The following is a 24,026-nucleotide window of genomic DNA, read 5'->3' as shown; positions in this document are numbered from 1 at the left end:
CACAGCCCATCTCCAGAGCTCAGACCTTTCATACCTGTGTACAGGGAGCTGAGACTGGGATGCAGGCAGCATGATTTGCCCGTTAGCCTGAGTTACTTCTGCCTCAACAGATAGCTCCAGGTTTGCAGGTCACTCCTTGGGACTGGGGTAGCGTAGGTACAAGGTGAAGGATTTAAAGCACCCCACTTTTCTTAGATCAAATACACGAGAAAGAAACTGTGTCAATGCAGAAATCGACCTGCTGACTTTCTCTTCTCTTTGGGAGTATGTCCCAGCAGACCTGGGACTTGATTTTTGCTTCATTAGGGTTTCTTTCCACTGATCTCCCTTGCAGCCAGCCCCACATCTGTCACATCCCCTGAAGGATGGAGAGGTCTCCCCTTTTCAGGGCTCTTTGTCACACGCACACAGGGTTGTGCATATGGAACAGACATGCACACATCAACGCTCCCACCCCTTCAGCTTGCACTGACTGCCCAACCCACCATAGCTGAGCTTCTCTTAGTGATTTCGGCTCCAAGCATGCATCTCTCTCAGGCTTCCAATGCCATGCGAGTGAGAAGAGGGATGCAACATCGGGGGGAAGGGTGTAAATTGCTCACTGAGGATGCTATCACATCAAGCTCAGTGTTTACAAGCTGCTGCCAGGTTATTGAAGATCAGAGAGTCGCTGGCTCTAAACACAGCTACTCCTGGAGTGCAGCATGTCGAAGCTGGTTGATACATGTCCACTCACTGCCCTTGGGTTGACCTTTCAGACCCCGGAGTTATCAGAGGGAAGCGACCATGCGGTGGGGCTGGAGGACCACCTATGGTGCGACGTGAGCTGTGCAGCGATCTTGTCCAGCTCAGGGGGACAGGATCTGGAGATACAGTCAGCACAGGGGGCTCCTGGCCCACAGAGATCCGGGGATGGGGACCTATAGGAGCACTTAAACACCTGGGAAAAGTGGTTCTCAGCCTATAGGTGACAGAGGTGCTTTGTCCCTGCCTGCCCAGTTGGGCTGAGTAACCCCCTCTGCAGTGCTGGCCCATGGAGTGTGGTGACTCAGCCCACCAGATGAAGGACGACGTTGGTGACTTCCAGCAAAACTGGGCTTAGTCGGTCTATCTATACCAGTGAACTCAATACAGCTGGCAGTCGGACTGTCTGCACTGTTAAACTGTTAGCATACTCCCATCATCAGCTCAGCCCAGGCCAACCAGCCCTGATCCGAACAATCCTCGGGAATGAGTCTGAGCACACACCAGGCACCATTGCCAGAACATGTTGTGGATGTGTCCACTCTGTTCTTAAGGCTGAGAGGGTTTAATAGTACAGACATGACCAAAGCAGACCAGCTGGCCTCAGGGTCAGAGGACGAGCCCAGTACTTTTTCTGTTAACCAGCACGGCCATAATGAGTGTGCTCAAGAGTTCAATGTCCAGGAGAGTCATCACCACCCGGAACAACCTTAATGGGGTTTGTCCTGCAGAAGGGAGGCCATCAAGGTCTTTGGTTGACAATGGCAAGGGTATAGGTCATTAGATGAAAGTTGCAAAGGCAAATTGCTGGTGGAGGTGGAAGGTTGGATCATACGTGCTGTGTGGTAGGCTCCAATTTCCAGCGTAGAAAGGCTTGTTGTGATGCTCACATCTGACCTCCCAGATAGCACAGGCCAGTTGCTCTGCACGATAGGTCTGAAGAAGAAAATGTGAGGCAAAGGCTCTTATGCTTCCCTCTTCAGAGCAGCTGATCATCCCTCAGCTTGCAAGAGCACATGCCCCAAGGTTTACCCCTATGTCTTGGAGCTGCTCTGTGTTCTGCCTTTCTTCTTTACAAGGGTACACCAGGGTGGCTCTGTTCTCTCAGCTCCCATTTCCAGGCAATCGAGGCCACATGAGCTGACCCACATCTATGTGCACCAAACCTCCCTCAGAGAATGACCCTCCGTATTGCATCTGTTGTCTGTCTCACTCTGCCTTCGCTGCTAGCTGGGAACCACAGCCCACCTCCTTGTTACTGCCTGCTGACCATTCATGGAGATGTGGCATCATAGTGCCTAAATCCAGAAGCAGTGAAGGTTCAGACCCTCCTGCAGGGCACCTCTTGCTGAGGTTCATGGAGGCTGAACTTCAGCTTCCATGGCATCTGACAGGGACTGTGTTCATGCCAACAGTCTTTCCCTCAGAAAGGACATCCATGGGCTCTCTCTCCTCCACTGACCATTTCCTTGAAGGTCACAGGAAACTCAGCACATCTCCACCTTTCTGGCAAGGCACCCCACACCTGTACGTCCAGAAGCCAGGCGAGGTGGGTGAGGTTCAGCTGTGCTGCCAGAAGGATGAGGGCTGGGAGGGTTGATTCCCCCAGAGCCATGATGTCCAGACTCAGTTGATGGAGCTCTGCTCGGTCAGAGCAGTTCCCTACAGCCTTTTATTAACCACGGAGACATCTCTATTTTTGAAGAATCTCCTCTTAAGCACTGCTGTCACAGAAGTTTTCATTTACAGCTGTCCAGTGCAGAGGTGAACCCACTGTGCTCATTCGTTTCTCCTAGCTAAGGGCACATGATTTTCTAGAATCACAGAGTCATTAAGGTTGGAGAAGATCTTGAATACCATCCAGTTCAACCATCCATTTACCACCAATATTTCCCACTAAACCATGTCCCTGGGTGCCCTAAGTGCCATTGCTCTGTTGCCTACATCAACTACCCGTGGCTCATGCACTGACATTTAAGTTCATGGCTGAGTTCAGCCTGCAAGAGATGCCCTGAGTGGTACATTAGGGAAACAAAGATGCTCTACTTCCCTTGGACCAGATTTTCTTGCAAGAAGGACAAGCAACCTGATGGTTCCTGCTGCAAGGGCAGACGTTTCCTTGGGCCGAGTGGCAAGGTAGGATCAAGGTCCTGACTCCATTTACCAGCCAGACTCCATTTACCAGGGTGTGCAGACAGAGCATCACACCCCTGAGCATCCCCAACCCAGGGCAGAGGTCTGACCACCTCACTGCCCGTGGCTGCCTTTCTGCTATCTCCACCCTGTGGCTTCAGCCTGCCCTGGAAAATAAATAAATACATGAAGAGAAAAGAAAGATAAGGAGACCAGGCAGAGGGATCAGGTGAGGACGAGTTAAATATAGATTTGAAAGGAGGCTGAGGGAACTCTCTTGCTATCACGGAGACAATTAGGATGAGAGAAATGCCTGGCTTGGGTACAAGTGGGGTGACAACTGGCATGCAAAGGATGGTGGTGGGAACCAGAGGATGCTCCAGAGACACCCTCCTTCCACCTGCTTTGCTGGCACAGCTCTGGAGCTCAGTCTTATGGCTGAGAGGTTGGCTATGACTCCTTATGAGCAAAAGCACAGGCTGGATGGGAAGCTGGGTGCCCTGGTGCCAACTCCCAGCACCACGAGCTCACCCTCAGGCTCATGCTGGAGCAGGCTGTGGGAAGTTGGCCGGCCCTTCTCGCCTATGCTGAACAAGCTGCTAATTTTAACTGGGAGTCACCTTGAGCTGGTGGTGGGGAAGGAAACTCTGGAGAAGGGACGCCTGGCAGCAGCACCCCTGGCAGGACACAGCAAAGCCTGACTCCAGTGCTGGGTGAGTGTGGATGCCACGAGAAGAACAGAGAAAGGGTGCAGGAAGAGTCCTGGGAGAAAAGAGTAAGGAAATTCATAGAATCATAGAATCGCCAAGGTTGGAAAAGACCCACAGGATCACCCAGTCCAACCATCCACCCTTCACCAATGGTTCTCACTAAAGCATGTCCCTCAACACAATGTCCAAACGTTCCTTGAACACCTCCAGGGTCGGTGACTCCACCACCTCTCTGGGCAGCCCATTGCAGTGCCTTGGTGATGTAGGGTCCTGAGTGTAAAGAAGAAGACCTTTTCCTGATGTTCTTCCTCACTGAGGCTGGTTCTGGGTGTTTGTGGAGCCGGAGAAGCCTTTCCTTGGATGGAATTCCTGGTGGCTCTGCCTCTGCTTTGCATCAGCACCACATCTCTACTCTCTGTCACCTACACAGCCTGGCAATGCCACGTGGCCTCCCCTCTCCTTTGGCAAGAGAGTGCTCAGGGATGGCCACCCACATCTTTCAGACCCAGTCCTGAGCACCACCAGCCCTGAGGGATGCTCTGAACTGAGTCTTGGGGAAGCAAGCCAGATGAGGCTGAGCACTGGGCTTACAGCTGAGTGGGCCCTCCTGGAAAATGAAAGGGTAAATGTTCCCTTTAGTGGAGCAGACCAGAGACTGAGGCACAGCCTAGCAAGGCATTGATGCCCTTGCTTGCTCTGCATTGCTTACTGGGAGATATTTGCTCCATCCTGAGTGGGTGGAGGTAAAACAGAGTGAGGTGAGGGTTCCCCACTACCTCCCTTCTCGGCGACCCTGCCTCACTGTTTGGAAGCAGTGTAGCAATCTCTGGTCACCCTATCCTGCAAAGCTTGGATCCTCAGGGTACTGCTCCTCTGTCACCCTGGGGGAGGTCCTTCTTTCCTTCATCTTCCTTCTCCCTCTTCTGCTCATCCACCTCTGCTTACCTCCTTTTGTTCTGCTCTGGCTTTAACCCAGCTTCCTAAAGACTTTTGGGAAAGACTACAGTGTATATGCTATGCTTAATCTTTCATCAGACGTCAGAGAATCCACCTTGCTGTGAATGCCTGGGTTATGGGAAAGGCCTCATCTGGAGCTTGCAGCTTATTAGACATCAGGGAAGCCACCTGATTCCATATGTCCTATGCAGCCCTGCTCTCCCACTGGCTCTCCTTTGCTGTCTCTCTTGCTTCCACCTCTCTCCTTTGGGCACCTGCTGATTTTTCCATGTCTCTCTCAGCCCTGGCCCAGGCTCCAAGTTTCCAGATGCACTTTCCACTTTGCTAACATGTCCCAGCACACAGCTGTCACCTGGAAAAGGTGTTATGCTTTGGCCAGGGGAATATTTCCACATTTACAAGGTGGACAATTGAAAAACACCAGAAACTTTCCATCCAGGGCCTCCAACCACTTGTAGGCAGGGAGTTAATGCACACCTCCACACCAGTATAAGAGCATTAGCTGCACAGGTGGAATTTTTAGGTCAAGGATGTGGATGAAGTGATGGGACCAAGACTGTGTGAGGTAGAAATAGCGCAGAAAGATAATGGAGGTCTGGGTGTCTCTGTATGAGGAATGGAAAGGCCATGTCCAGGGTCTTCACAAAGACCGGTTGGCACGTGGGGAAGAAATGAAAGGACCCTCCTGGTTGTCCTGTGAAATATATGTCATTAAATACCTCTTTAAGCCCTTGTCTGGGCCATTCAGAGAGCTCATACTCTGTCTAAGGCGAGGATTTCCTCTTATCTTGTAAAACACCTTGCAGAACCCTACGCCTGCACAAAATAAACAGCATGCTCTTGTTGGGAAGCTTCACTGCCTCTTTGTAAGTGAGCTGTTTGGGTAGCAATGCCAGCGCTGCGCATCAGCAAAGGATCAGAATGCGAGATCCCCAGCCACCTGCAGCACCTTTGCTGCCCATAGGGCTCAAGGTCTCTCTCAGGGCTACGGAGACACTCAAGCCCCATTTGCCTTAAGGAAGGAAGCATTGCAAGTTGTTTCTGCCCCAGCTCTTTGTGGCAGAAGCACCTGGAACGACAAAGCCAGGTGAGGGTCTGCCCCATCCATTTGTCACAGGTGTGGCAGGGAACAAATTCAACATGTGAATAATAGAGACCGTGATGTCCAGTGCGGAGGAAGTGCAACTTTCTGCCTCTACTTTGTTATGCTCACCCTGGGCTTGGCCACGTGTTGTTCTTGGCCGTAAAAATACCCAGTTCCTTTCTAAATTGAGCTACAATACTTGACTCTTTGGCCTTGGGCGATAATGAAATGCACAAGTGTTTAGCAGATACCATGGAACCCTCCTTCCCTTTTTGTTCCAGCGTAAAAGCTCCACAGGAGTCATTTCTGTTTCAGCTGTATTTATTTGCAGCATACCTTATCATTAATAAAAACAAGTGGACCAAGCCTGTTTAATGCCAAGCTAGCACTAGGGTCTGCTCACATAGGGCTCAGGCGGTCCAGGAGCAGGACTGTGAAGACGGAGATGGTGGGATGTGGTTTGCTGGGCTGGTCAACGTAACCACAGTTGTCTGCTCCCACTAATGCTGATTTGGAGGGTTACTTCTGATGTCTTAGCAAAACTGCATCTTCCCTCACGAGGAGCGAAGCTGCCTGTGGCTCTGCTGTGAAAGGCAGTGGCAGAGCATATGTGCGATAAAGAAACAGCTGAGACACCAGGGGTTGTTTCACCTCCAGGTTTGGACACCTGGTAGGATCCCACTGCCCAGCCATTGGTATCTAATGCTCTTTTCTGCACTCTGTGCTTTCCCATCCAGCTGCAGTCGCAGTGGTAGAGGGGTGTAGGTCTCCCGTCGACCCCTACCCATCAGTCCTATGAGAAGGTTCTGGATACACTGGGAGGTTTCCTTTGGATCTAGTGTTCCTGAGGTTCTATCAGCTCACCCAGCTCCCTTCTTCCTGTGTCTGGGGCCCTTGTCTGCTGCAATTAAAGCCCCTCTCCCTCCTGAGGATGCAGGGGATGACACTTCCAATATGTGCAAACTCTCTGGAGAAGGCATTGAAGGCCAGGCTGGATGTGGCTCTGAGCAGCCTGGTCTGCTGGTTGGTGACCCTGCACATAGCAGGGGGGTTGGAACTGGATGTTCATTGTGGTCCTTTTCAACCCAGGCCATTCTATGATTCTATGGTTCTATGAAGTTAGCCTCCTGGGCATGCTCAATCAGCCCCTGTGGGCTATTTCTCCCAACTGCAGGGCTGCAAAGAAGGGACAAAGTGTTTAAACCCACGCGAAGCACATTACTATCCTGTCAGCAGCAGCTGGCCAATGACACTGCTATCAGGATGGGGGATTTTGTCCCATCACAGGCAAGTGCACCATGGCACTGGAGATCACAACCCAGCACAGGTGCTGCTCAGAGTCCACCTCAACCACTTCCCCTGGAGCTGTGGGTGGGAGATGCACAGCAGGGATGGGACAGGGCGCTCCATCTCTCCTGGGGCAGGGTGTGGAGATGTCCTATAGCACGAATCACCGGGGATGTACCAAGAGCTTTGCAAAGTAGGAAGAGCAAGGGAAGATACTATTCTATTTTATTTATTATTTTTATTTTACGTCGTTCCATTTTGTTTTATTTCAGACATTCCTGTACCATTTTCCCCCCCTTCCCTGCTGCGCTCGGAGCCCTCAGATTCACGGGGAAGTGGGGACATCTGGTGGCCACATCACGAGCCTCTCCCCTTCTCCCCTGCCCTGGGCTGGGAGGAGGAATGGGAACCAAGGTTGGAAAGATCAATCAGATCACCCAAACCAACCATGAGCCAATGCCTGTGCCCACTCTAGACCGTGTCCCTCAGTGCCACATCCATCCTTTCATGGAACATCCCCAGGGACGGTGACCCCACCACCTCCCTGGGCAGCTGTGCCACTGCAGCACTGCTCTTTTGGAGAAGAAATGTTTCCTAACATCCAACCCGACCCTTTCCTGGCACAACGTGAGGCCATCACCTCTCGTCCTATTTCGGAGCAGAGCACAACCTCCTCTTGGGGAGCTGGGAAATGGGAATGGGAAATGCAGGAGCACGCTGCCATCCTGATGGAGGAATGAAGTAACGGAAAATGGTCTCTCCAGTTCTTTATTAAGGATTCGGGGTTGGCACCCCATGCAGGGATGACTCCAGAGCTTGGAGGCCTGGTGAGACGCCAGGAGGTGCAGAGAGGACACCTCCCTGTGGTGTGGAGGGGGCAGTGGCACTGCATGCGGCCCCGTGCCACCCTCCAGGCACTGTTCCCCTCTTCCTGGGGGCAGAGGGACGGCAGCTGGGAGGCTGTGACACCATCCACTTCCCTCATGTCCCTCTTTTCTCCCCACCTCCAAATCCATCGTGGAAGCACAAGGGAGAAAGGGAGATCCTGCCAAGAGCCATCACCAACCTGTGCAAGGATGGTTGCTTTCCTCTGTCCCCAGGTGCCGGTGGCTTATGGCTGAGGCTCTGCCTCATACTGCTTCTCTGTGGCCGTGTAAAAGTCCTCAAGGACGGACTGCAGGTACTCAAAGGTCGGGCGCTCCTCGGGTTTGTTTCGCCAGCATCTCAGGATGATGCTGTAGAGCTCAGCTGGACACATGTCCGGGCAGGGCATGCGGTAACCCTGCTCCAGGTTGCGAATCACCTCCGGGTTGGTCATCCCTAGAGAAGAAGACAGCCCAGCATGGGTTATTCAGCATCGTGGGGGTGGGGGGACAAGGGAAGACCAAATGCCGGGCTACATTTGAGCATCACCCCTGTCTGCAGTGCCTCATCCATCCAACCACCCCATCCCCAATTCCCTTCTGCAGGCTTTGGCTGGATTGGAAGTACCCATCTGTATTGTCTCCAGCCATAAAGCACCTAAAGCCCTCATTGGATGCTTTGAAGCCATCACTGGATTCCTTGAAGCCATCAGTAGGTGCTTTGAAGACACCACTAGGTTCTTTGAAGCCATCACTAGATGCTTTGAAGCTGATGTATGCTCATCCCCTATTCACCATACCTGGATAAGGGATCCTGCCATAGGTTATGATTTCAGTCAAGAGGATCCCAAAAGACCACACGTCAGACTTGATGGTGAAAACTCCAAAGTTAATGGCTTCCGGTGCCGTCCATTTGATTGGGAATTTGGCTCCTGCTCAGTGGAAGCAAAGGGAAATATAGGATGTGAAGGTGCCCATGGACATGGGCAAGGCATTCCCCAAAAGTTGAGCCCTGGGTTTTGCTTGCTGTTGGCTGCACTGAGGAGCTTCAGTGTGACTTACTGAAGGTATTATCAAGTTAAGAAGATGTGGCCAGAGGAAGGCAATAGTTGCCTTCATTAAAAGGGTATTTCTACCTGACAACAGTTTGCATCTCTTTGTTCTTTCCCCGGTAGAATCAAAGCTACTCCAGCTTTAATGATTTTCTGACGTGTATGTGCTCAGAAACACACACACATCCTGATGCACAGGGACCTGATTTGCTCTGGGCTTTGCTTGCTTGGGACATCTGCCAGCTTCCCCTATGTCCAGGTTCACGGCTCCAGCTCCCCTCTGCAGTCCTGCAGTGCAGTGACCGAATTACACTGCCATTTCCTTCCCTCTGGGCTGACTCACTGTTCACGTGTAGGTACAGGCAGCAGGCTTCACTAGTGGAGGTCGGATTTCTCTAGGAATGCAACCTGAGATTCAGCAACACTCCTCCAAACTTTGCCCAAAGGCCTTTTTCCCCATTTCCACCTGCAAACCTCATTTGTTTATTTATGTTCCCAAGTGCTGCTGCCCCTCCTGGGAGCCTGGTACTTTCTGTGCCTGCTGCCTGGGTACTGACAAGGGCAGAAATGGGGACTCTGGTCCCAGCCCAGCCCTCGGATGCCCCATGTCTTGGCCTGTCTACACAGTTAGAGGACTGGAGATAAGGGAAATGTGACAGTGAGGCAATGCTGGGAATGACACCCACCTTCTTGTGCCAAGTATTCATCCTCAATGATCCTGGCCAAGCCAAAATCAGCAATTTTGCAGCAGAGTGTCTCTGAGACGAGGATGTTGGCAGCTCTCAAGTCGCGGTGGATGGAGTTCATTCTCTCAATGTATGCCATTCCCTCTGCCACCTAGGGAAGGAGAAAAGAGCCCATCTTCAGCTGCCACCTTCCCATGGACCACTTAGCCTGGTTACATCTCGCCCACATTTATAGATGCACAGCTTGTATGTGGGGCTGCCCAAATGCCTCCATGTGCATGGGACTCCATCCTTGGATGGATGGATGGGTGGATGGGTGGATGGATGGATGGATGGGTGGGTGGATGGATGGATGGATGGGTGGGCAGGTAGATGAATGGATGGATGGATGGATGGATGGATGGATGGATGGATGGATGGATGGATGGATGGATGGGTGGATGGATGGATGGGTGGATGGATGATCAGATAGATCCATAGACAGGTAGATAAACAGGTAGACGGAAACATCTGCACATGCACAGATATTACCCACATATCTATGCATATGTGCAGCTCTACCAGCATTCAGCCAGACTCTCAAAGCTTTGAAAAGCCAAGTCAAGCGGAGCAGAAGCATCACTCTCTGTTTCACTCAGAAGCTGTGGCTTTGAGTCGTGTCTGTAGTGAGCTGCAGGAAGTTGAAGCTAACCTGAAGCCACATCACTGGATTCCCAGTTTCTGCCACAAGGCTATCCCTTCTAGTTGGGATTCTAATAATCAGTACTAAAGATTAAATAAGTGAATTAGAAAAAGAAGAATTAAAAAAATACAACACTCAGAGAGCTTGTCTGTCTCAGTCACAGTACTGAAGTCCAGATCCAGGACAATGAGAGGCTCTTCAGCAGCCTCCTCTGCTCTCCCAAGCAGATCTGCTTTAGAGTGGGGTGCAGATCCCTGGAGAGCCTTCCACAATACAGATAAGACTCGTGTTTTCACCCCTTAGGTTGGATCCAGAATAGGAACCAAGGACACAGTGTAGCTGTCCTCAGATTTCTGTGGGATGCAATAGAGCAAAAAGCCCAGATATGCATAGCAATATGACCAACATAGAGGGTACGTCCCTATGCAGACCCCTTGTGCTGGGCACACATTGCCTTCTTCAGTCACCATACTTTGTGAGGTTCTGGCTCCTGAGACCATCCTTCAGTGTTTAGCTCGTTGGAGCAGCCCTGGGGACATATCTGGTGTGTGATGAACCCCTGTAAATGAGGGCAGTGATCTTCTACCACTGAGTGCCGGGTGGTGTGGCATGTGGGATTCCAAAGCCACTGTATCAGCCAAGTCCAGATTTGGGCCAGGCATTTTTCAGGATGAGTGGATGCACACAGCCCTGCTAATAATGGTTAGCACCCATCAAAGCTTTTAAACGCCTGCGGGTGATGGCAGAGCAATTTTCCACCCTACACAGATTTACATCAGCATCTCGACTTACATGTGGTTTCAAACAGGATACTAACACATACTTTCCAGTGCTGCGTTTCTAACCTGTATCAACACCCCTTCTGTGCATGTGCTGCCTTCTGTAGTGGAAAATGGAAGAATTGATGTCATTTCCTCTCCTGATCTAATGAGATAGGACCCGGTGATAGGCTCGTTCCAGCCCAGAGATCTTTCGAGCTTTCATTCTGAAGAATGACCACAGGATCAAGTGCATCAGCCCAGTGCTTTCTAATTTTAGCCCCAACGGATGCTAGTGGATCCAAATTATGTGTGATGGGGCTGGATGCCTGTTGGGTCATGCTGTCATCCCAGTACCACAGATAGTCACAGACTGCAAAATATCTCAAGAGACAGCCATCTTCCTCCTCCTCCTCCTCCTCATCTCAGAGCTACTGAGTGTCTGAAGCCAGACGAGGAGGGAAGGGAATGATGAAATCTTTGCACTGACACCCACAGCACGAAGGATGGGCAGAATCCTTCTCACGCACTGCAGGCAGCTCATGTGGGGCATCACATTGCTGAGATGTGTGGGTTTTTGCTGTCCTGCTCCTGGAAGCCGTGGGCAGTTCAGGGTCCTGAAAAGAGTATGGGGGGATTCCCAGAAAGGTGCTTCCAGGTGCCCATGGAGAGGGGACATCCACATGCAGTTGCTGAACCCCAGTGTCAGTGCCAACGATATGGGGACTGTTCAGCTTTCACCACTGCTGTGGGTGGGTTTCTGGGCAGCTCAGACCACCAGGTCACATTCGGGGCTCAAACCCTGAGCTCAGAGAGCTGTTTGGGTGCTCAACCCTGGAAGGTACATTGCAAAAGGTCTCTCTCAGGGTCTCCTGCAACCTCTGTGTTGTCAGACCTATACAACCCTGGTGCTGGGGCCAGGCAAGACTATTGCCTGGCAATACTCTGTCATTCCACATGTCCAGTAATGCTCTCCTCTTCCACAGAAATGCACTGTGCCACGTTCTGAGGTGTAAATCTCTTGTCAAATCCAATGTTTCCCTAATAGTGATGGATTTGGATCATTATGCTCATCACCAGATGTTTAAAACAAACCACAGGCGATATCTTTCAAGAGATCGAATATAAGAATGAAAAAAAGGAAAGGAGAGAAGTAGGGAAGGGAAAAGTGAATGAGAGAAGGAAGGAAGAAATTGAGGGAAAAATACTTAATAAGGGGGCTGCAGGTGGGTCTATAACTATTCATATTTACAGCCTGGGGATGCTTAGAAGGACAAAACCCCATAAAGGCAAAAATTAGTTCTCATAAGGAATGGTATTTGCAGCTTTGAGGGGCACAGCATCTTTTATGCCCCACTATCAGGAGGGAAGAACTGAGGAAAGCCAGCATGTCTCTACAGCAAAAACCTCTCTGTTGAGCTTTCTTTTCCTTTTGGTCATAAGAGAAACAACCTTCTTCCTGCACAGTAAGCCAGAAAAACAAAAGAAACCAAAAACAAACAAGCAAAATTGTAACAATATAAAATAAGCAAAAAGAATCAAACACTCCTCCAGCACTGCACTAAGCTCCCCCAAGGCTGCCCAAAGGCCAGCATAGCATTGCTGATGTGACATGCACATTAAGACGAGGGCTGAGAGAGGAACCCTCTGACAGCGTAACAGGAGGTGCTGTTTTCCCCTGTGACACTTGATGCTGGCACAGACTTACTGCAAACTTGCAAGGATTTCACTGGGACAAAAACCAATGATGGCCTCCAGTTCATTGCCAATGGCTGATCACTAACCTGAGCAGACATATCAATGAGTTTGGGGAGATTCAGTTGGCTTCCTTCCTCTGTCTTCAGATAATCCAGCAAGCATCCTGCAAAAGAGAAGAGACTGCAGTGAGTCTTCTGAATATGTCTGTGCATTTGTTTTTTCTGGTGCTTCTCTGAATGGGCAACAAGGCTGCCCATATCCTGGAGAGAATGCAAGGGAAGGCAGTGGGTGTCCCCTGCAGCACCTTCTGAAAGTGTTCTGAAAAGCAGCCAAGTCCTTCCATGCACACACCTTTGCAAAGGGTTGGACATTCTTCACGCAATGCCTCATGGTCAAGAGGGGCACAAGGACAATTTCACCATGGGGAGAACAAACCTCTGCGCTTCCAGTAGGAATGGGGGAGATCAGAACTTGAAATACTCTTCAAAGGGAGTGCCACCATTTTGTGAAGTGGCTTATGAAATACGTAACCACGAATTTAACCACTCAGACAGTCCCTTCCCTTTCCAGAAACAGCCTCCTAGATCATTTATTGCTTTTCTTGTCAGTTTGGTACAATGTCCACCCATTACACATGAGAGTACCAGTCAGCTCATTGACCTGATTTTGCAAGAAATCCAACAGAAGCATTTGATGAGGCTCCTTACCATTGGCCATGTACTCTGTCACGATGTAAATTGGCTGCTTTGTGACTACAGCATAGAGCCGGACCAGCTTATTATGCTGGAGCTTCTTCATCAAGTTTGCTTCTGCCAAGAAGGCTTCAGGATCCATGCTGCCCTCCTTCATGGTCTTCACAGCCACCTTGAAGTTGTTCTTGTAGTAGCCTGCAGGGAGATAGCGATGCACTGAGGAATTCTGGCCTCTCTGCAGGCTCTGTTGAGCCATGTATGGAGAAGAAGAGCTTGTGGAGCAGGGAGCAGAAAACCACAGCAACAGTTTTCAACCTCCCAGCAAAAGAGAGTGGTAAAGCTCAGACCAGTAGGTTCTGAGCAACCATCAGCTATTGGAGGAGATTGGAGAGGCACATCAATCACATCTACCCTATGAAGCCCATGCTGAACCATGCAAGTACAACCTGTCTGGTCCTTCCCAGGAGTACAGCATCCACTGCTGCAGGTGTACCCACAAAGTAGCTGTTCATACCTCAGGATCCCCATGCCCAGACCAGCCCTGCCTTCAGGGAAGAGGGTTTTCTGTCTCCTCTGTTTATACATTTCTTGCCTGGAATGGGGTTGCTATACTTACCCATCCACACTTCCCCAAACTGCCCACTGCCAAGCTTCTTCACAAGTTTCAGAGACTCCCGTGGGATCTCCCACTCATCCTGTGCCCAGGGCCTCTGGGGAGCCAGGGATGTGCAGGGAGCCATGAGCCTCTGGCACAGACCATCTCCCCTCTCTGTGTGAGCAAAAACCGTAAGACAGTTCAGTGGACAGTTCAGCAGCAAACTTTCAGCCCCAGAACTAACCTACTCCTCCTTGAAGAGGAAAAAGCCAGCTCATGGGACAACTCCATGACCCCACAGTGATTCAGCCACAGGGATCAACGCAGCCAGAATGGATACGACGAAGGGAAGAGGCTCAGAAAGAGTCATAAAGGAGAGTATTGTCCTGTTTAGTAAGTCTCAAACCTTCCCAGGCATTTCTCCTGCATATCCCTTCAGTGCTCAGTTCTCTCGATGACTCACTGACAGTGGGCAGAGCTCACCCTCACAATGCCCAAGGACAAAAGACAGGGCATGGGAGCCCAGTTTGGAGGAGAGTATCTTGCTCATAAGAGTGGATGGAGTAATGGTGGTGGCTAGCAAGCCCACCCTCCCTCTACCCACCTCCTGCTAGGAGTCAGTAGGGAAGGAAAGCAACTTACGGCTGTAATGATGGATTAGCTCTGGCAGGGTGGCAAAAGTCATCCTTGGGGAGATGTAATAACCTCCGCCATCTAAGGAGCGGATCCTGTAGTGTTTGATGATGTCCCCATGAGCAGAATCGCTGTCTCTCACGGACAAGGAATAGGCACCTGGAGGGCAAGCAAGAGAAAGAACTGTGAGGACGAGCAGCAGTTCGGGGACCAGCAACCCTCTCTTTTCTCAGCTGTCTGCAGCTATAGGCACGTCTCCCAGCCCTTGCTGATTCCTTCTCATCAGGCTCCAAAACTGCTAATTTCCACCTCTCCAAGGCATGTGAAGAGGGTGAGGTTTCACTAGAGCTTGACTGGGCCTGTTGATGCTTGGTTGAGTAAGACTTGTCTATGTGGTGACCGACAGCCCTGTGGAAACCACGCGGTCATCAAAAACACATCTTTTTAGGTCATTATGGTCTTTCCACAGCTTCCCTTTTTCATCTGAGTTCTCTTAACCATACCATCTCATCCGGAAAAAGCAAGTGACTGCAGACCTGCAGGTTTATAGAAACAGCCCATCAGCACAACCAGAACTTCGGCTCATGGGAGAAATAGGGTCAAGAAATAAGTGTCCCTTCTCAGTGTTATCCAAGGTCCCCATGTCCTTGTCTTTCCCTATAGCCGAAACCCCAATCCTGCTCTGATCTGCTGTTTTCTCCTTATAATGGGGTTATAATCCAACACATGGATTTATACATATATATATATATTATTTCTTTTCACAGAAAGAAACCAAAACAATCAGGACAAGATGTTGCTACAGAGCAGCAACTTCATGCTTATGTCAGGGTAAATTTCAATACAGCTTAGCAACATTACTTTTTCCCCCTCTTTGTCTGGATCATATTTCTGGAGAAAGTTGTTATAACCCTGCTGGGCTGTTAAGAGTCTAATACGTCAACCGGGTTGATAGGCTGCCTTTTTAACATCTGGAAAGGCAAGGCTATATATGTTAAAAAGCATGTATCTGTCATATAGGATCATAAGCAGAAGTGGGGCATTCCATGCTGACTGTGAAACCCTAATCCTCCACGCGAGGGGAAAGTTTGCCAGCATGTAATGCTCCCTGGCTGGTGTTTCTCCATCGCAGCACCAGTTCTCACTGCAGTTTCCTGCACTACATCTGGAAACATTCCTTGTGCTGATAATTTAAAAGAAGTAACAATAGAAAATCACTGCCGTGGACATTTGCTCTATTGCTGTTGATTATGAGCCTTGACAAGCAGGATCTGGGAGAGTCTACGAGTTTTCCATGTGCAAGCAGTTGCTTTGGGATGAATTCTTTTCCACAAACTATGAAACACGGTCCCATAATCTCCATGGAAGACCCGCTGGTTTATATGCAGAGCAAGGGAACCCCAAGACTGGAAGCCCACCACTTGGGCAATAGGGAGCCCTGCAGCATCCTCAACAGTGCAACAAAACATTCCAGCAAAGGGCCAAAGAATGGCTCATTTTTTTACAGCTCATGTCTTGTTGATTAAGGGCTACAACTGCACAGCTAAGAGTGTCTTTCCCAGAGAGAGATGTATGGTTCTTGTTGGGTGCAGAGAGGTGATGCTATAGGGCCTATAGGGCATTATGTCCACAGTGCTTAGCATAAGTCCATCTAGAATGGATTAACCACATTTATTCAGTATTGTTATTGTTATTATTATTACTTCTACTATTGTTGCTGTGGCTGTTGGTGATGTTATTTTAATTTCACAGTGACTGAAACAGTGCACAGGCCAGGCTACAGCTCATCAAAGTTGGGCTTATAGGGCATGAATCCAAGAGCGGGTAGATGCATGGACATGGCTTGGGGCATGTAGGGGTTTCTGCAGAGCAAGGTCTGCAAAAGGAAGGAGCCAAATGTGGTGCGAACCCATCCGCAGTGACGACACACAGCCTTGCAGAAGGGAGAGCAGGAATTAATGACTAACATGTGTGTATGGGTGCCTGGGGGCTGCAAGCCAGCAGAGATCTATTTCTTAGTATGGCTGCACCCAAAATGTCTGCTTTCCTGCAGGACCTGCTCTCCAGACCCCACTGACTTTCCAACCCCCCCCCGCATCATTCAGAGCAGTGATGTGCAGCATGCAGCAGTAACAGGGGCCCCAGGCATCCTCTGGGCCAACCTATCACCTGCCTACTACCTGTCTAATCTTATCCTGTCATTAGAGCTAATGACTACATTTCACCCAAAGCCAGAGCTTGGTTTGCTGGAGTGAGTGCCATGGAGCTTTCCCTGTCATTCACTGTGGTTGGTTCCTGTACCCCTGGGAGAAGATGTAAAGGCAAAACACAGGATTGGAAAGCATCTGTTCTCTCTTCTCTCAGTGAGATCAGAACATTTAAAATGTGGATGCCATGTGGATGGCAGGAGCCTCATCTTCCCTAGTGATAATTAAGATGGCCAAAAGGGGTTACTGTCTCTCAGCCACAAGGACTTTCCTTGTCCTATAGTCCTGCATCGCATCCCAGCACAAACTTGGGCTTACATACAGATGGGTCCACATTCTGTGCTGGACACCAGCTCAGAGCAGTGTGGGCACCACCAAATCTTGTCCTTAGTCTCAGAGCCTCCTGTTCTGGGCTTGGGATCAACCCACAGGGGCTCTCAGCTCCTTTCTGTTTGAAGAGCAGCAAGTTTGGTATGGGAAAAGCACCAAAGGTGCAAAAGATTCTGCTTCAGATCATACCAAGGGCTGTTTAGTCCCCTAAACACGGGTATCAAATAGCTGTGAGATGTTATGGGACATCTGCATGGGCCTGGCAGGTATGTTGCAAAACTATATCTTATGGAGCATCTGGATAGCTCTGAGACGTCCACATTTAGGCAATCAGATCAAGCCCCGTAGAACCACGGAATCATAGGACCATTCAGGTTGGAAATGACCTCTAAGGTCATCCAGTCCAACTGCAGCCCAGCCCCACCATGCCCACTGCCCACGTCCCTCAGTGCCACATCCCCACGGTTATGGAACACCTCCAGGGGCGGTGACCCCACCCCCTCCCTGTGTTAAGCATTGGTTAACAACAATATCCACTGCCTGAGAGGGGTTACCGCGATGCAGAGGTCTTTCCCCAACGGTGTGCAGAAGAATCACCATTAAACAAACAAATAAATAAATGAATGGAAAGGGTAAAAAAAAAAAAAAATAAAATAAAAAAAGGGTAATACTTCCTTAGGGAGAAAAGGCAAAAAGAAAAAAACAACCAACCAAAACCTCTAAAACGTTGTTTTGGAAAGCCTTTGCTGCTTATCGCTGTTCCTGCATCTCTGCCACGAGCTGTGGTGATAGGAACCACCCTCACCGCAGCCTGATCTACACGAGGAGCATCAGGAGGACATCTCCTGCAGCCCTGCCGAGCCTGGAAAGCGTGGCTCTGTCTCACAGCAAACTCCAATGCTGGCACTGCTGAACCACACAGCTCAGGTCTGGAAGGTCCTCTGAGCTGTGCCCGTGCCCAGCAGTTGCTCTGTGGATCTCACCTGTGCTGGTCTCACTCTCTCGAACAAGGAAGGAGCCGACTTTGTTACCAGAAGACAACAGCAGCCGTTCAGCATCTTTTCTGCTCAGGGTTTTAAAAAACCACCTGGGAGACAGAAAGGGTAAAACCGTATTGGAAAAGGAAAAGCTCAGAATAAGAAAAAGGGCGTTCTTTCCAGTTGGTTCGGCTTTTTACTATCACACTCTGAAACGGAGGGTTATTTTTATCAGTAAATAGATTTTCATTTGCTGGAAAGTGGCAGTAATGAGCTGCTTCTGGTATATAAACAGCAGATTTCTGGGCTTGTTTCACTGCCTAGCAGTTCAAGCAAAGCAGAGAGCAGAGTTCGTTCCAGTGTTGCTATACACAAGCCCAGCCAGAACAGGGACCCACAGCTCACCTGGCAAACAAGGAAGCCCGGAAAGGTGATGTGTGAAGCAGATACATGGGCTGGAGGTGCTAACTGCCATTAAAACATATCCTTTGGATACAGAGAGCATCTATGCCTTGATCCCATTCCCGCATGCTGAACTCAGTAATAGCTGGGACTCTCCAAGAGGCGACTGCCAAGGTGGATCCCGAGAGGCATTACTGGGGCTAATCCTCTGTAACTGAACACCATCGAGGAGGATAAAAAATGGGGGAAAAAACCTCTCCTTCTTCTGCTTTGATATGAAAACCCTATTGAATCTTTCTTTCTTTGCAGGGATCAGGACGCAAAGCCTACATCTGGGCTAAAGCAACAACTGGTGTCAGGATGCTGTTTTGGGAAGCGATAGCCCTGCATCAACCTTCACCCCTCACCAGCTTGTGCACTTACTTTTCCTGCTCCAGGCTGTCTACTAGTGCAACGAAGTTGCTGGGGATATAGCCTTTCTTCCCACTTCGGAGGGATTTGGCCAGCCACCAGTCTCCCTCGCTGCAAAGCAAGAAGAAAAAAGTGTCAGTGCCTGGAGGAGGTTTCACAGATGGGTAAGGATTAGAGGACAATACGGTTTATGGGGTTCTGAGCGCTTGTCAGGGGAGATGTTAATCTGTGAGGTCCCTCTCCTTCTCCTAGGACCTCCACTTGGTTGAAGGTTGCTGAGGAAAACAGTGTGTGGCCTATCAGTGGCTTCTCGAGGTGACAGCTTCTTTCCATTGACGTAGAGGAAGCATAGACCCAAACCTCTGCTGTGCACCAAAAGGGAGACGTGGGACATCAAGCTCACCATCACTTCATTTTGTCTCATTTTGTCTCCTGCATGGGGACATGGGGACTCCTCCGTTCTGCTCCTACCTTTATCTACCAGCCACCAGCTTTGCTGTCCCACTCAAGCACCAGCCATGACAAAAAGCCATGGAACCACTGGTTCCATGCTCCATGAGTCCATTCTGTCCCTTCTGGAGGCCACCTCACAGGACAGCCAAGGACAGAGCAGCCCTCCAAGGCTAAACGGGACCAAAACTCGCTCCTGCTCTTTATGGGTTGGGTAGATGAACGGCTGGCCTCTTCTCTTGTGAGTTTTAGAAGAAGATGAAATGAAATCATTCATCTCCCTGGCTCAACTCTGTCCTTTCCTCTGACTACGCCCAACCCACATCCTTTGCAAAAGCACGATCAGCACAAAATATGCAATGGGCTGCGTTAGGGATGTTACTCCTGCAAATTCTGCACCCATGTGAACTGGCAGGGGAGAAGGTCACAGCAGCAGCCAGGCATGGGCACAGCCTGACCCCAGTGTGCCTGTAATCCCAGGAAAGCAGGATAGTGTCACCTTCCACATCTCCACAGCTCTGGTGGGCAGCAAATTCATGTCTGATCCCAAAGTCCCCACCTTTACCAGCCTGGTCGTGCCAGACTTTGAGCATCCCTTACTTGGAGAGGATCTGGAGTTTCTCTCCCTTGACCAGCTCCAGATCACGGTCACTTGAAGCAGCAAAGTCGTACAGTGCAATCACAATGGTGTCATCTACAAGAAGAAGCAGCATATTGAATTCAGCTTTTTACTGGGGGGTGATACACACTCCGTGGTGCAGTGAGGCACTTCCCCCTTACCCTCATGACCCCAAAGCCAAGATTTCCCCCAGCCCATCTTTCCTGCCAGCCACAACCTCTGCTCAGAGCTAACGCTATTTTACCCTTGTTTCCTGTGCTTGTCTTTTTTTAAGCACTCCAGATCCCCACATACACAAAACCCAGCGTGTCAACAAGGAAAAAAAAAAGTGTTTGTATGGAATAAGAAAAGTCACAAATAATCTGTCCGTGCTTGGCCTCGGTCCTATATGACAGTAAATGAAACCTGCTGTGGCAACACTGCCCAGAGGTTTTGACTCAAAAAGAGGTTTTTCTTGTCTAGAGAAGGTATGGAGACATCTCAGTTCCTGCTACTGGAGCCCATTGCAAGGATCTGACTCTGCCTCCAAACGCTCTCAGCTCAGCCCATCTCTCTCCATCCCTTTTCCGTGCCATTTCTTGCAGATGTGTCGCCACATGTAAGTCATGCTGCTGCCCTCAGCTCCAGCACCCAGCTGCTCACTTTGGTTCAGCTACAGTTCTCGTGAGGGCGGTTGTTGCTTCAGCATTTCCTCTCTCCAGACCCCAAAACCAATGCTCTGTGTCTCCCATTTGTCTTGCAACCCACTCAGGCCAAGGTTGTGAGCAGGACTGAGTCCCCATCCTCTACCCTGACACTCTACTTTAACTACATCCATGTTGGTCCAGCACACGTTTCGGGCAGAGCCAAATGAATTTCTGCACTCTGCTGCACACAAGCTGTACGGTGCATGGCACCGCATGTGTGCATGAGGCTGCTGAGGGAAGATCTCTGTGGGATGGGGGACCTCTGTATGGGAGCGGAGCTGCTACATGTGCATCCTGGGTTGTGCTGGTGCTGCTCGTGGAGAGGTTGTGTGACCTTTCATGTGTGCTCGCAGCTGCTGAAGCAGAAATGAGCAGCTATTTTGGGGCAGAGCAAAACCTATGAAGGTGATCAGCATACATGCACAAACACAATCACTGAACCAAAACGTGGTGGAAAAACAAAAGGGAAAGGAAAGAGGAAAAGAGAAGGGAAAGAGAAAAGGGTAAGGAATCAGTGAAATAACAACAACAACAAAAAAAAGAGGAATAAAAAAAAAAACATGAAAAAGGAAAAAGAAGAGAAAAAAGAAGAGAAAAAAGAAAAAGAAAAGAAAAAGAAAGAAAAAGAGAAAAAGAAAGAGAAAAGGAAAAAGAAGAAGAAGAAGAAGAAAAAGAAGAAAAAGCAGAGGAAAAGAAAAGGAAGAGGAAAAATAAGAGGAAAATAAAAAAGAAAAAGAAAAAGGAAAAAGAAGAGGAAAATGAAAAAGAAATGAAGAAGAAAAAGAAAAAGAAGAAAAAGAAGAGGAAAAAGAGCAAAACAAAAACGAGACGCTTTGCCGTGGAATGCTTTTAGCTTGTAGGCAGCCTAATGAATGCACCAAAAGCCACGGACAGGCTATACATAGCGTTTTTCAAAACAGACTGTCAAGCCACTGTCTCCGTGTGACCTTTTCAAATAATGCCACCAGCAAGAGAGCCAGACTGGCCCTTTGTCATCCGCAGATAAGACGTCTCTGGGGCAGCTCAGGCGCTGCGTCTGGGCAGGACCCGCTGGCGACTGGAGGGCGATGAGGGATGTGGAGGGTCAGCGTGGGAGGGGTGCAAGGAGGGAAACGCAGCTTTGCAAACCAAAGCTGTGAGCAGTTGCAAGGAGGAACTTGGAGGTGCAGGAGAAGTTTCGGCAGAGCAGCGCTCTTTCCTACATGAGGGGAAAAGCATGGCCGGTCGCAAGGCTTTGAAGTCTTAAAATAGCTTGCACGGCTGGGAGCTTCCCTTTGAGGGATCTCAGAGCATTTGGCATTAGCAATGCATCCATCCACTTTCTGCCTCCGTGAGAAAGCAGGTGTTATCTCAGCTTCTCCAACACCAGAGGTGCCGGGCATGTGCCTGCTACAAGGTGGCTGTCCAGTGTGCCCTCCATGTGCATCGTCCCACTCCTCTTGTGAGTGAAATCATGCAGTAGTTCTGCTTTTCCTTTGAAAAGTAGAAGTAAATGTCAAGTATTGAGCGGCTGTGTGCTCAAATAATTAAAAAAAAAAAAAAAAAAGGGAAGAAGAGAAAGAAAAAAAAGGTAGTTTTGATCTTGAAGCAACTAAGGGAAGTGCAAATAAACAAAACCAAAAATAAACAACTGAAGAAGAAAAACCAACCAAGCAAAAAGAGAGAAATCGAGAATGAAAAGGAATACGTTTTGCCAGGACAAGAAAAGGCTTTGCGTGGTGAAAAAATAACGTGACTCCCTCTTATCCCCCTTCTCAACGTTCACGCAGAGAAACGCTGAGCGCTGAAGAAGAAAAGCGCTCTCTCTGGCCAAGCCAGCAGGACTTGCCATCTCATGATGAAAGCAGCTCCTTCCCTCTCTGAGTCTGACACCCTGCTGAGAAACAGTGCCGATAATGCTTTCTTGGCCCATTTGACTGAGTTAGGTCATGAAGCCGTCGGGGCTGCTGGGAGCGACTGCTTTGCAGATAGTGCTAGCAGCGCAAGGGCTTTGATTGCGAGCCAAACGTGTCTTGGCTCAGAGATGCTGTCAGGAAAGTGAGATACCAGCTCAGTTTGCGTAGGCCGAGTGCCAGTTTGATGGCTTAATGGAAATGATTCAAACAGGTTTCCCACCGCTGCCCCGTCATGAATGGAAGGTGTTTGCAAGCATCCCATGGTGGTGGAGCCATGCTATGGTTGTGCCAGCGTCTAGCAGAGGATGGTGAATTGGTTTAGAGCTGTGCTAAGGTGGCAGTAGGTTTAAAGACAGTTGTGAGGCACTGGAACAGGTTTCCCAGAGAGGTGGTGGATGACCTTGGGTTGGAGACAGCCAAGGTCAGGCTGAATGGGGCTCTGAGCACGGATGGAGCTGTGGGTGTCTCTGTTCACTGCAGGGAGTGGGATCAGATGGCCTTTAAGGCGCCCTTCCAACTCAAATGATTCCATGATTCTGTGACACTACGTTGGCTCAACCAAGAGATATGCTGTTAAAATTGGGTCCTCTTTCCCAGCTCAGCAAGACATGGACTGGTTCACCAAGGTCTGCTTGGAAAGTGTGCCTTCAGAACATAAGCCTGCAGTGAAAGACTGTTTCCTGCCAGATATGTTTCTGCCTTCTGCATCTATGCACCATTTTGACTCAGTGGATGTTTTTGCAGAGAATTCCTGCTTTCCTCATAAAATCATATTAGATTGTAACTTCTACCTTTTTTTTTTTTTTTTAATTAGGAAACTGGAACATTCACTTTCGTCTTCCTTCCCTCTCTTACTTTTGATTGAGAATGATTATTTCTGTACAAGAACTCCTCATTTCTCAATGAGAAATAAGCCTTTTCAGTAGAAGCAACTCCTCTTTTTTTTTCCAGTGAAGCTCATAGCCACATTCCTGTCAGCATCCTTGTCAAACTCAAATCCATCTTCAGGAAACAATAAAAATGACCATGAACTTGGATGCTAATTCTGCAGTACTTCAAAGAACTTCAAGTTCCAGAGCACACCTAGCTCTCACCTTCTGAAAATCAGACCTGCTTGTACTATGGTTAGTCAAAAGCAAGCCCTGAGGTTGAAGAAGTTGCAGTTCCTCAACTGGAAGAAACATGCTTGTGGAGAAGCTGATTTTTTGTGTACTCTTAGGTTATAATGATGCATGATGAGAAGCATCCAAAACAACCAGTTGTTTCCATCAGTAGTGCTTACATTCAGCTGTGAGCAGCTGAAAGGGCAAGGGTGGGTGTTATTCTCCCTGTCTGCTGCATCTTATCTATCTAATGCAAGCTAAGAGCAGCAGCTCTAGCAATGGAGCTGGTGAGCTTGGACCTGGACTTTGATGTGCTGAGGGTTTTGGAAGTGCAGAATTAAAGGTAAGTTTTGACTTCACAGAGTGGAGGGA

At 49.3% G+C, this 24,026-nt stretch overlaps 1 protein-coding gene across 2 annotated transcripts in view; it reads right to left on the bottom strand.

Annotated features, from left to right (window-relative positions):
* Positions 1–7,665: 7,665 nt before the first annotated feature.
* Positions 7,666–24,026, bottom strand: part of BLK (BLK proto-oncogene, Src family tyrosine kinase) — a 35,125-nt gene continuing 18,764 nt past the window's right edge. For both annotated transcript variants that reach the window (XM_420040.8, XM_004935895.5), the window contains exons 4-13: positions 19,952–20,045; positions 18,914–19,012; positions 18,095–18,198; positions 14,584–14,733; positions 13,963–14,115; positions 13,362–13,541; positions 12,741–12,817; positions 9,517–9,667; positions 8,579–8,710; positions 7,666–8,235 (exon numbers count right to left, since the gene is read on the bottom strand). In XM_420040.8, coding sequence (XP_420040.4) covers positions 8,027–8,235; positions 8,579–8,710; positions 9,517–9,667; positions 12,741–12,817; positions 13,362–13,541; positions 13,963–14,115; positions 14,584–14,733; positions 18,095–18,198; positions 18,914–19,012; positions 19,952–20,045 — 1,349 coding nt within the window. In that variant the 3' untranslated portion in view covers positions 7,666–8,026. The remainder of the gene's footprint in view (positions 8,236–8,578; positions 8,711–9,516; positions 9,668–12,740; positions 12,818–13,361; positions 13,542–13,962; positions 14,116–14,583; positions 14,734–18,094; positions 18,199–18,913; positions 19,013–19,951; positions 20,046–24,026) is intronic.

The sequence above is a fragment of the Gallus gallus genome, chromosome 3 (assembly GCF_016699485.2).
Source record: "Gallus gallus isolate bGalGal1 chromosome 3, bGalGal1.mat.broiler.GRCg7b, whole genome shotgun sequence".
NCBI lineage: Eukaryota > Metazoa > Chordata > Aves > Galliformes > Phasianidae > Gallus > Gallus gallus.
This window is presented reverse-complemented; position numbering and strand designations above follow the sequence as displayed.